Source organism: Copadichromis virginalis, linkage group LG15 (genome assembly GCF_057382275.1).
Source record: "Copadichromis virginalis isolate Kocher_CV1m ecotype Utaka linkage group LG15, C_Virginalis_male_GT1.1, whole genome shotgun sequence".
Taxonomy (NCBI): domain Eukaryota; kingdom Metazoa; phylum Chordata; class Actinopteri; order Cichliformes; family Cichlidae; genus Copadichromis; species Copadichromis virginalis.
This window is the reverse complement of record NC_140632.1, coordinates 29,711,009-29,723,328: the sequence shown is the minus strand read 5'-3', so window position 1 is coordinate 29,723,328 and position 12,320 is coordinate 29,711,009. Positions and strand designations below refer to the sequence as shown.

The 12,320-nt window shown below is 39.9% G+C and overlaps 1 protein-coding gene and 1 long non-coding RNA gene across 6 annotated transcripts in view; one reads left to right on the top strand and one right to left on the bottom strand.

Moving 5' to 3' along the window:
- enah (ENAH actin regulator) overlaps positions 1–12,198 on the top strand; it is a 145,243-nt gene extending 133,045 nt beyond the window's left edge. For 3 of the 5 annotated variants that reach the window (XM_085432860.1, XM_085432859.1, XM_085432861.1), the window contains 7 exons: positions 12–145; positions 316–364; positions 2,259–2,310; positions 2,479–2,545; positions 6,116–6,200; positions 6,988–7,045; positions 7,508–7,642. In XM_085432860.1, the coding sequence (XP_085288986.1) occupies positions 12–145; positions 316–364; positions 2,259–2,310; positions 2,479–2,545; positions 6,116–6,200; positions 6,988–7,045; positions 7,508–7,557 (495 nt within the window). In that variant the 3' untranslated portion in view covers positions 7,558–7,642. The other 2 variants (XM_085432862.1, XM_085432858.1) reach the window with 2 other exon arrangements.
- Positions 1,194–7,693, bottom strand: LOC146692697 (uncharacterized). The gene is made up of 3 exons (XR_014915270.1): positions 7,552–7,693; positions 1,615–1,737; positions 1,194–1,417 (listed from the first exon to the last, which is right to left on the bottom strand). It is a non-coding gene; the product is annotated as an uncharacterized LOC146692697 (long non-coding RNA).
- Positions 12,199–12,320: the final 122 nt, after the last annotated feature.

Below are 12,320 nucleotides of genomic sequence, written 5' to 3'. Positions count from 1 at the left end.
TGGCCCTTCAGAGTGATGATGCAGGGGCAGCTCTGGCAGCAGCCATGATGGGGGCCACAGGGGCTAAATCAGAGACAAGAGGTAACGGGCCACTTCCTGGAGGAGGGGGGCTTATGGAGGAGATGAGCGCCCTATTGGCCAGGAGGTACACTCGCACGATATTATCATCCAAAACCAGATTTGTCTGTTCACCATGCAAATTTTGTCCTAATTTCTGAAAATAGGCAATTAGTGGTTTTAAATTTGGAAATGAGACTTGATATCGATCAGTGTTTAAGCCCTCCTCACTGTGCCTGGGCTTTTTACATCTTACAGGAGAAGAATTGCGGAGAAGGGCTCGTCACCTGAACCTGACCAGAGATCAGTAAGTAATACCAGAACCATCGTCTAAGCCCCTGTCATGCTATGGTCCTGTGTTTGACTTTGTTTCAAAATGTCATTATTGCTATCGTCAGACGATAGCTCCTCAGTGTGCTTTGGTTATTTCAGAGTATTTTCACTCCTTGATCACTGAGTACTTTCGATATGAAAGTCTGTATGTCTTTAGAGGATGTCATGTTCTACATACCTGTCTGTTACTATTGACATATGTCATAAAGTACTTACCTAAATTGCAGAAAATAGTGTTTTGAGTTGTGGATATATTAATAAAGATATAAACCAATCACTATTTAAATAGCACTTGACATGGTTGAATTCTAGCTGAACATTGAACATTTTCCATACTATTTTCTATTCCTAGAGTATTATATTAATTACTTATACATGATTCTATGGAGAAAATCTAGCCTTTTAGGGGTTTTTTTATGTTTGTTTGATTTAGTTTCCTGTTTTGTTTTTTTGTTTTTTTTGGGGGGGGTTGTTGTTTTTTTAAGCTTTGGTCATGGTTCTGCCAGGCTTAATAAGGGCAGTGGAAGTAGGGAGGCCAATATGAATGTTTTGCGCACAGGTATTTAAAGGCATTTAAGAGTCAACTTCTTGCTTATAATTACAAATCATCTAGTGCTTTCTACCTGCATATAGCAACAGCCACGTTCTAGCTTTCCAAACTTGTGCCTCTAGATATGTGGTCAGTTTTTAAGGGAGCGTTTTTGTTTTTTGTTTTTTTGGTCAGTTGACAACATTTAATTTCTGCACTCTGTTATTTTGTCTTGATCGCAAAGGTTTTTGGTTTAATATAAAATGAATAATTCAATTCAGTTTTATTTATACAGCACCAAATCACAACAGTTGCCTCAATGCGCTTTATATTGTAAGGTAGATCCTACAATAATACACAGAGAGAAAAACCCAACAATCATGTGACCCCCTATGAGCAAGCACTTTGGCACGGTACTTCTGTTTGACCCACAGCCTGGGCGTGTGCATCAACTCGTTGGGGAAGCAGGCGAAACCCGTGGGGACATAGACTGGTATCCTGGGAGGAGACGGTGACAGTTGTGAATCAGCATTAGATTTTACTAAACAAGTCATTCTGAATATTTCAAAATTAGGTTTTTAAATGACAAAGTTGGGTGGCACAGAGCTGTTGAAGACTGTTAACAACAAACACCTTTCAACCAATAAGATGTTGCTGATGTGCTTTATGGGAATTTGGCATTTGTTCTCACTTACTTTGCATGTGGAGCATCAAGACCTTGGCCAAAGTTTTCCTTGTAGAACCTCATGGAGGAGATAATGCAGCCAGAGGTCCAATAGATCATGAAGTTTGTCAGCAGGTCATCTAGAGAGAACTTCCTGCAACACATGACCCCACTGATATAAGACTACTGACAACTGAAAAACTAAGGAAACAAGCCTATTTCAGAATAGACAGCACTGCTAATACGCATGCTACTACTCAAGTTCACAACTTCTTATAACCTTCAATCCAATTTTATTTATACAGCACCAAATCCCAACACCAGTCGCCTCAAGGTGCTTTATTTTGTAAGGTAGACCCTACAATAATACATACAGAGAAAACGCCAACAATCAGACGACCCCCTATGAGCAAGCACTTTGGCAACAGTGGGAAGGAATAACTCCCTTTCAACAGGAAGAAATCTCCAGCAGAACCAGGCTCAGGGAGGGGCAGCTATCTGCTGCGATTGGTTGGGGTGAAAGAAGGAAGACAGGATAAAATTCTGAGTTTGTGTTGGTGTTACAGATTAAATTTGTTTAAAAGATGTCTGTGATTCTGTGTAGACACTCCATCACAAGACCTGTTCTTGATCCTTATTGTGACTCATTAAACCTTGTTTCTGTGTGCCCAATAGGAGGAGGGTGAGATAAATACGACCCCTAAAGTGTCAGCTTGTAGCACACCAGGTGAGTGTTAAATGAAGACAACAGCATTAGCAGTTAACGAGCATCTTCCTGAAACTGGTGACAAGGTTTACAGCTAGCTTTAATCTCGTTAGGTTATAGGCATACTGATCTTAATGTCGGTTCATGTTTGGTTTCAGTATTTCTTATATTTTGTTTTCTGTTTTCCAGACATGCCCAGGAAGCCATGGGAAAGAACAAACACCATGAATGGTAGCAAATCTCCAGTTATTGGAAGGTACAGTGTCTTCCTGCATCTCCATTTGAAATGTTTGTTTATTACAAGTACATTTATGTTCTAAATTAAATTTTTGTTTATTAAGTTCACCCAGGATATGAATGCCGATCATTTCCTAACTGAATGGCAGTGTGACACAGCTAAACATGATTTCCTAGCCTCTGAAACTATACAAGGATATATTGAAGCATAAGCATCAACTAGCTTTAGCATGATGCATTGCTGGGGCCGTTTAGTGCTGGCTAACACCACTAAAGCTTATCCTGACCTTTATGTGCAGATTCATAAGACCACCAGCGTGTGTGTGAGAATGAACGGGTGAGAATGTAATGGCATCCTTACCACATATTTTCATATACAGTAGTGACCCAAATAATAAAAATGGTGTACATCCATAACCAGATGAAGGTGTGTGGTGGATGAATTAGTCAACCTTAACCATGCAAGACCATATTTTATGTATCAAAAAATATACTTCATCTGTGTTAGCAGGCATGCTAGCATTAACTAATATTAGCCTGAACAACAACAGTTATGAATCAGATTAGATACAAAAAAGGATCAAACTCAGAACTTTTCACCCAAAGGCGGTTCCACATGTTTCTGGGTTTTCTGTTTTGTTTTGGTTTTTTTTGTTTGTTTTTTTTTGTTGTTGTTGTTTTGTTTTTTAAATATACTTTATCACTGAATTATAGTACATTTTAATTTCCTTTACACAGAAATGAGAAGCTGTTTCAGACTTTTTCCACAACAGCAGAAAGTAATTGAAATAAGTGACATCACCACACATGTAACAAATAAGATATCATCTATATAGTATAAACAGTTTGGGGGCCGAGTATTGAACCTTGTGGAACTCCACAAGAAACTTTAAGTAAACATAACTTATATCAGGGTTTTACCAGGTATTTTCTTACATCTACACAACCACTTATTAACAGAAGCCTTCCCATTAGGCTGGCGTTTTGCAGTACATATATAGGTTTTACACTGTAATTTGTAAAGTCAGTGTTTCTGCTGCTCACACAGACGAGAGTCTCCGTGGAGGAATCCCATGGGAGCAGATTCCTCCAACAGGTAGAGCGAAAAGCCCTGAAAAGTTTGAGAGAACCTTTTTTTCTTCAAATCAAACTTCCTTTAAAGTTGAGGTTTGCTGTGACGATTTGGTTGGAGAGGAGTTCTTTCGAAGTGCTTGGATGTTTGGACTGAATCGTGTGCCGTCTTTGTGTTCTTTACTACATTTATCAGTCTTGTAGGGGGCCGGGACTGCTCGTCTGTTGTTTAATACGTGCCATTTGGTCCAATTTGTGTGTTCTAAATCAGTGTGCGTCTGGATGATGGGTTTCTAATATAATCTAGTCATTGTGTTTGCATGCTGTGTGCCCGCTGCTCTCAGAACTTAATTTATTTTAAATGGGGAAATCCATATGTGTCCGTCACATACTGTACACCCACCCTATCATACAGACCAACACAAAAATGTGTGTCCACCCAGTGTAGAGTAGACTTGGCAGAGTATTATCTTTGAAGAGCCAGAACAGTTCCAGCAGGCTCTGACAGATAAGTGTGTGTGTGTGTGTGTGTGTGTGTGTGTGTGTGTGTGTACACGTACACAAGAGAGAAGACCAGATGGGTGTTTTTGATTCCAGCTTAATAAAATTGACTTTCATATGCAGCCCACAGAGAGCTGAGCTGAGCAGATTGTCACTTGTCAGACCCTGTAGTGTTGCACGGAGCTTTTTGTTGATCTGACCAGAAAAACGTTGACTTTTACTGTTATGGTAAATGGACTGGTTCTTATATATCGCTTTTCTACTCTGAGCAGTCAAAGCGCTTTATACAACTCGTTCATTCACCCATTCACACAAACACTTTTTCTAAACTGTTAAGTGCTCCCTATATAACATTCATACACATTCACATCCCGATGTGAATGTGTATCTGTAGCTCAGGTAGTGGTGTGTATTACCTGAGCTACAGCCAGGGGTAGCTACTTTTTATATATATATTTTTTATATTTTGTATTACTGTGTGATGGGCAGCATTTGGGCAGGTAAATCACAATATACACATACACCAAATCATCTGCAAAACACTAATTTGTTTGCTTTAATATTTTTTTTAATTATTGTGTAAATGTTGTATAATGTGTGCGCACTGATTTATCTTCCTCAGTCTGTTTCTTACCTTCACCATTTCTTCTGTTCTGAGACCAGCATGAAAAGGAACACAAACACACCACAATCTCAGTTTCCGAATTTTTCCCAGTCCCATAGCTACCTAATGACCTGCTGTTTAGGTCACTTCCTTTTCCTTCACTTCTCATTCCTGTCACGTGTCCTATCTTGAAAGTAACTGGCTGCTCTGAATGTTTTTTGTCCCTCACATGGTGTATGGGGCAATACCAGCCTTCTCTTAATTACTGGTATCCTCCTCCTTCCTTTAAGTGTCCTTTAAGGGAAGTTGTGCCACACCTCAGGTTTCCTCCTTAAAAAGACAGGGGTAGTAAAGTGTATTTGCACTGTTACGAATGTGGTCTAATCTCTGTCTAGACAAACAGAGGTTGCTTTATTTTGTAACAGACACATTCAATATTTCCAGAGCTGTGGGAAAAGTAAGGGAATGTCTTCTGGAAGCAATAACCTTTTTATAAGTTTTTCAGTTCTCCACAGTGAATTTTATACTATTATTCTTTCCAGAGAAGCTTCAGCTCAACCACATTCTTGGGATATCTGGTATGAGTGACTATGTCACGCCCTTAACTCTCCTAGACATCAGCTGACAGAGGAACATGTGAGAAGACAAATATCCAGTGCACCCAGTATTTAACCTGCCAGCTTCTTAATACTGAGTCTGTGTCATATCAGAACGTGCTAGTGAATTAATAAGGAATTTAATATTTTGGTGTATTCACAGTATGGATATTAAACTATCCATACTGCATAGTCTAATATCCAGTTTCCATATAATTATAGTATATTTCATGAACTGGACCTGCCCCCTCTTTATTTCAGTTTGATAGGTGGCTGAGAACTGTGTGTTTGCTTTTCTGTGTATTCCCTTGCATGTCTCTGTGTACAGTATCCAATGTTTGTGCATGCATCGACCAGGATTTGGCTGCTAATTGTGTTTATGTGCATTTTATATCGGACTAACACAAAAGAGAAAATGCTCAGTGTGCAGTTCAGCATACTGATAAATCTCCTGCCTGTGGTGACAGACAAGTTTGATTGCAGAGTTTATTGTCATGTAAATGATGTCAAATATTACATCGGATTTGTTTTTATTTGTTATCCTCTCAACTATTTATGGTTCCTCCTCTATAAAATAGATTCAAATACAGTTTGAGACATATTTATTCGACTGCTGTTTTCTCTCATGGTGTAATTTACTCAAGTTGCTTTACAAGCAGCTAAACAAGAGTCAGCATTCTTGTAGGAGGGCAGATTGTGTGGTTTAAATGATTTTACTGAGCTCAAAACCTCCATTTATTACTCATAAATCACATAGTAGCTGGTGTTGCTTTATGATCTTACAAGTAGTTTTTATGCTCTTTGTCTTTTCTCATAGACCTAAATCCACTCCTACACCTACTGCATCCTTAAGTGCCAATGGTGTGCCAACAGAAGCTGTTGACTATGATAGATTGAAACAGGTAAGTAGACATTTTTAGACACAGATTTTATTTCTGCATATTCCCTTTGATACTGTGATTGTGGTTTTCAGGTTGTTGCAGTATATGGTGACTGAATTTCTTTTCCTTGTGGCCCAAAAGTCGCCTGACAATATCAATATTGCTCCACAAAGTTTTCATATTAAAGCAAGTCAGCTGTATAGTGCTGTTGTTGTAAAATAAAAGTAAAATGGAACTTGGAACTGGAGCGTCTATTGACCTTGGTCTGTGTTTCTTCATTATTTATGCAGCCCTGTTAGTAGTTCAGTGCGTGGTAGTGTGGGTGTGTGCAGTCCTGTTAGAAGGCAGCTCCTCCCTCTGACCTTGTGAATGAGCCTCTTAGATAAGTAAAGAGTCTGTCAGAGTTCTGCATATCTGTCGCTACAACTGGCCACAGACGTGACAGCCCACAGACCCACTCACCACACTCACTGTCTCACTGAGTAAGCCTGGGTTAAGTTATAGGTCAAACTTGAGGCTCATCATTTTAGTACGCCTTCCATACTGTGTATGTCACTTTGTTTGCATCTTGGTGTCATTAAGTAAGTCTTTAGCTCTAATCCCACAGAGATTACCTAAGAAGGGATTAGCTACTATGTAAAGTTGAGATGGGAGCTTCTTTTACCAGTTGCCAGGATGCATACCCACAGTAAAAGAAGGAAAAGGGGGGGGGGGCAAAATTAACAATTGCACAAGACAAGCTCGTCTCTGAGGTCTAATGACATTTATCATGTTTATATGAAAATGTGACTTTTTTTTTTTTTTTTAGGACATTCTTGATGAGATGAGGAAGGAGCTGTCAAAACTAAAAGAAGAGCTCATTGATGGTAATTATCACCACTTTAGTCATCCTATAGAAAGACCAGCAAGGCTTTGTAGTGAGTCCATACTAAACACGACAGTGCAGTAATGGTTTCTGGACACTTTGTTTAAAAACTTTTTTTTTTATTTTGTGAGAGCCAGAAGTGATCATATTTTGACAAGAAGGTCTAACTTGTCCATTAAGCAAGTTAGCAAGCTAGCAAGTTTGGTTAGCAGTGTTTTGCAGTGTACCTAGTGTGATGTAAGGATACAGATATCTGCTTGTTAGTTTTAATTGACTGACAACTAAAATACTATAATTTCATTCACCACGACTGGAGCATCATCTTCTTGGGTGTGTACATTCAAAGGAGCTCATACTTTTTAAATTCTATTGGCATTGCTATAATAGGTGCCAACAGCACAAACACGCTGGAGAAGTGTGGTGGTTCATAACTCTTTGCTCCAATTCTTTCACTTCTACAAAGATTCACCGAAAGTTGGGTATTTTAACATGGGGAAACTGACTCACCCTTGAAGCCAGCCTTGAGTGAGTGTTACAGGAACTGCAGTTGTTGGCTTAGTTTATTGTGATCCACGTTAAGAATGTGGCCGTGTCTTTGTTCTGTGTTTCAGCAATCCGGGAGGAGCTGGGTAGGTCCAGCACAGCATAGAGGAATCTGACTTCCCCGTTCAGAAACACACACAAGAACCGACAGACAACACCGGTCAACTTAAAGACATGACAATATAACAATGGAAAACAACAAAAAACGGTGGCGATTACGACAAAAATCATTTTACCACACAGAGAGGACATTATCTGGTGCGGAGCAGTGTCAGACAGGCTGGTGGTGGTAGGAGATTTGTAGCCTTTGATAGCTGTGACTCACAGAATCCATTCTGCAAAGCCTCGTATTCCCACTGCCCCATCTCACAACCCCCTCTCTCCCCTCGCCTTCCTGCTGAGGGCATCCTGGAGGACAGAGGAGCGAAAGTCTTTATGCAAAGATGGCTCCTCTCTGTTTGTCCTCCTATAAGAAGAAAATAAATCCAATAGTGAACTCTTCTGTGATACTGCATTAACCACAAGTTGCTCACTGTCAAAAGTTTTATCAAGAGTGTGCAGAGAGCCGAAGGATGGAAACTTAAAAACTTTTCTCCCATAATGCCATAGGGGTAGCGTGTGTTTGCGTATGAAGGACTGACAGTCTCTGGTGGAGGCTAACACTGCAGGACACTGTAAAGCTCGTCTTCCTCAAATACTATTTTAACCTGAACATATACAAAAGAGAGAAAAAGTTAGACAAAACAAATAAAATCTCTCCACCAACGTCTGTTTCAGTGTGGATCTACGGCCATATGAGTAGCTCAATAATCCAGTCTTTATACAGGATGCTCCCTGGCCCGTCTCTTCATCTGTGAAGTCATCATCAGAGGCACCGTTTCCCTCCCAAAGCGAGCGTTTTTGTCATTTTTCTGTCGTCGAGCGGCAGGTGGATGAGACACTGAGGGGTGTAGCTGCCTGTAGCTCTCTACCAAACATTACCTGTTGAACAGAAGTGCTGATTCACCTGCCATGCGCCTCGACCAGACGTATAGATAGGTGTTCCCCTTCCCTTGATTTAACGAGTCTCTATCATCCATCCTTCTCAGTCTGTTGTGGGGTTTTTTTTGTTTTAGCATGTTTGTTTTCTTAGTACGGCGAAGGTCACAGGTCTGCCACGAATTTACATTACCCGTCACAAGTTTTAATACAAGCAATAAGTGTAGCATCTATTTTTACAGCCCTGCTCCTAAACACCACCAAACATTTCAGTGTCTCCTTTTTTTTTTTTTTGCGGGGGGGCTCTTCTGGGCCCCTGTTGGATGTTACTGTGTCACCACCACCTTTCTGTAAAGCTGAAAGCTGATGTGATTGAATAACAGCGCAACACTGTAAGACATCATTTCATGGAATTCATTTCTATATCACAACACACTCAGAATTTTTCTTCTATAAATCCTAGGATACTGTATCTGTAGCCACATTGGAGGTGAACTTTATTATTAGTTTTGTTTTTTTGTTGGGTTTTTTTGGAGGGGGGGTGTTTGTTCTGTTTTCATTTCAAAACATTTATAAAATTAAACTTTTTTTCAAAAGGTGCACCGGATAACCCAAAAATCTAAGAGATTGTGTCCATGCAAGGACATGAATGTGCCATTCATTCTTTCACCAGTGCTTACCGTGTCATTTTTTTTCTTTGCCTTTTTCTCCTGCTGCTGTCAAATCCTTAAAATGACAAACTGTATTTACCCCTATCATGCTATGATATAAGATAGAACTGTCACTTTCAGCATGTCTTTAGCTTCAGTGCTTAAAGTACAATCAGTAAAAGAGAGAGATGTTTGGAGCTGAGAGACTGATGTCCCAACAAAGCTTCAAGATACAACGCAACAGGTTGAGGCAATGGATGAAAGTCTGTGGTATGGTTCTGTACTCTTGTTGTCTGAATGAGATCCTGAAGAGTGGCCATTTCCAAAACGTAATCGAGTTTCTTGGCTAGCTAACAGCCACAGTGTGCTCTGCAGGAGCCAATTTAAGCATTCAAGAGGGGGTGACGTTTTAACGTGAGCGTCTTTAGTGTATATTGCAAGCATCAGAATGGGATCTTAAAAAGCAGCAGCATACCATCTCCACAGGTCACTCCTAGGCAGCAATCCCACACACATTTCAGGTTTCGTCTCTCTGGACTCCAACTCTCACTTGTGACATTTTGTGTTGCCCACACAATCTTGGATGCAGTGTGTTGCTTGCGATGTTTCGATTACATTCTAAAAACGCCTGAGCAAACAAGCTTGTTCAGCCTGTAATTTAACATCAAATGGAAAAGCTGATAATTGCACTGAGTAATCACTAGTTTACTTAAGTTAGTGACAGCTAATGCTAGCTCCCTTGGGCACCTGTCACATTTCCAACATTCTCACCCGTTTTTCACTTTGAATAGGGGTAACATCAAGTGCTCATCTGGCTTGGTGATTCTTTGCTAGTTGTGTGCTGTTGAGAGGGCTGCTAAAACTTGTTAGCACCTGCCAGCCATATTGTGCACATGTTTCAGTGCTGCTGGTAGCAAGCAAAATGATGTAAATATCCCAAAAGAGCAGCAGACCAGTGAAACATGCTGTTTGGGATCAAAGTGAAGCAATTACTCATTTCTGTAGAAGTTGGTGACAGGCGGCTAACTTAGATAACGCTAACTGCTAACTCCATTAGCCTCAGTGAGGCAGTATTCGTATGTGGAGAGGTTGCTTTAGTGCCAGACAGTGGCTGTTCGTGTCCTTTGGGGACATATCTTTGCAGACACTACCGTCATATTGACAACAACTATTCACTCACAAGGCAGGCTAATGCAGCTTAACTAAACTAAACTAGCTATCTCTGTGCAACTTTGCAAATATGCAGATTGCACAAGCAACTCTTTTTTTTTTTTTTTTCATGATGGTTTCATTGCCTCGCAAATGATGTCATTAGCTGGCACTTGAAAAATTAAGTGCGAGTGAAGCCTTAAGTTTCGATGAACCAGCTACCTGCATGATGAATCTAAAGGGCACACTTCCAACATTGTAATGCCAGATTTGCTTTGTAGTGCAGGCTGAGATGACCATGAGGACCTGATTATTAATTCATGAGGAAGAATTTTGAAATTCCTACCAGACCAAAGAAACCATTACACCATCAAAATTCTAATGGCACGTCTAACAAACTGTGTGTAAAATATGTGGCCATGCCCCCTTTAGAAGAATCTTTGGGTTAACTGGCTAATTTGTTGTTGTTGTTGTTCTTATCACCACAGTTTTTATACTACTTAACCCAACAGATGGCTTGATAATCATGTCTTTCAGTGGATGTTGGCGCCTCTGGTGGATCTCATTCTACACAACTGTTTAAGGGCTTTGATGTTATAGCTTTGCTACATAAGATCAGGCATCACACACTTGAGAAATGTCATTTTCCTCTTCAGTTACAGTCATCAGTTTGAGATTGGTTCGAAAATACTGTGAACACAATATGAAAGCAGTTTCAGTTCATGTGTGGACATGGTGTGATCCATGGAGGAATGTTTTTTTCGAGACAGTTTAGGTTTATCCACTTAAAAAAAGGCTGTTTCATCAACTCATTCACCAAGAGTGTTTACACAGCATCGATTGCACTTTAAGACAAAAAAACCCACACACAAACAAAGCAATCCACCGTGACAGCTGTCGCTCAGAGCCTCTGTCACCAACATTGTGGCTCTCTCACCAAAGGATTTTAACCCTGACGGTCTCCTGCTAAACATGATCAATCTCAGAAAAGTCGCCTTTTTATTTTAGGTTTTAATGATTTTGTCAAAAGCAGAAACATGTCACAATGGAAGTGGAAATGTTTTGATCAAGAAAAGTTTCTCTTTTGTGGAGCTGTGTAGTTTGTGCCTTGTTCCGAAGTTGCATTTAATATGTCAAAGATTTAAAGTTGACTAGTAATAATATCTATGGGACTGTCATTATGATCATCTGCAGTTTCTTTCTTTGTTCATCATGGTCAAGTTGATTTTAAAGGGAGAGTTTCAATCACTTTGGTACTGTTCCCTCCAAGAAAACAAAGTGTTTTTCTGTTTGCTTTCAACATAACTCATGACTTCTTTCCATGCAGCTGTGAAGCTGCTTCTCTTACAGCTCAGAAGTACAATCAAACTTTGATACACAAGGCCTACGAGGGTTCAAAGATGATCTTCAGTGTGTGTGATTTAGTTTTTTGTAAACCTGAAGCCCTGTTTGGAAGTCCCAATGAGTCTGGCTGCAGTGTTCTGTGTTCCCTCATGCCATTTTAAATGTCACAGAAACTCTTTGTGTTCAGCAGCTTAGCTTTCTTTACATGCTTGGAAATCTCTGATTGGGAAAAAAAAAAACGTTTTGGTTTTGGCTGTGAGGTCTGCTCAATGATGGAAACACTTTGTAAATCCAGCTGAGGGAATGGAAGTTGTGAATTTGTGGGAATAATGGCAGAGATGACTGACTGAAGTAAGTTTTGTAGAGGGGTTTCCAGACGTATTCTTTTATCATCTGAAATGTACCATACTGTTCTCATGTCTAGTCTTTTCTTACATGCTAACATATTGTTTTTGTTTGAGCAAATGAAATAAAAATTGCAATACAATACACTAGAACTGATTTCTTTTTAAATGATCACTGATTTCAACTATTTTTCACTGTTTAATGGGAACATTTTGTGGGGAGACCCAAACAGATGTGGAGAAGATCTGTCGAGAGCGAAGCGAAGGC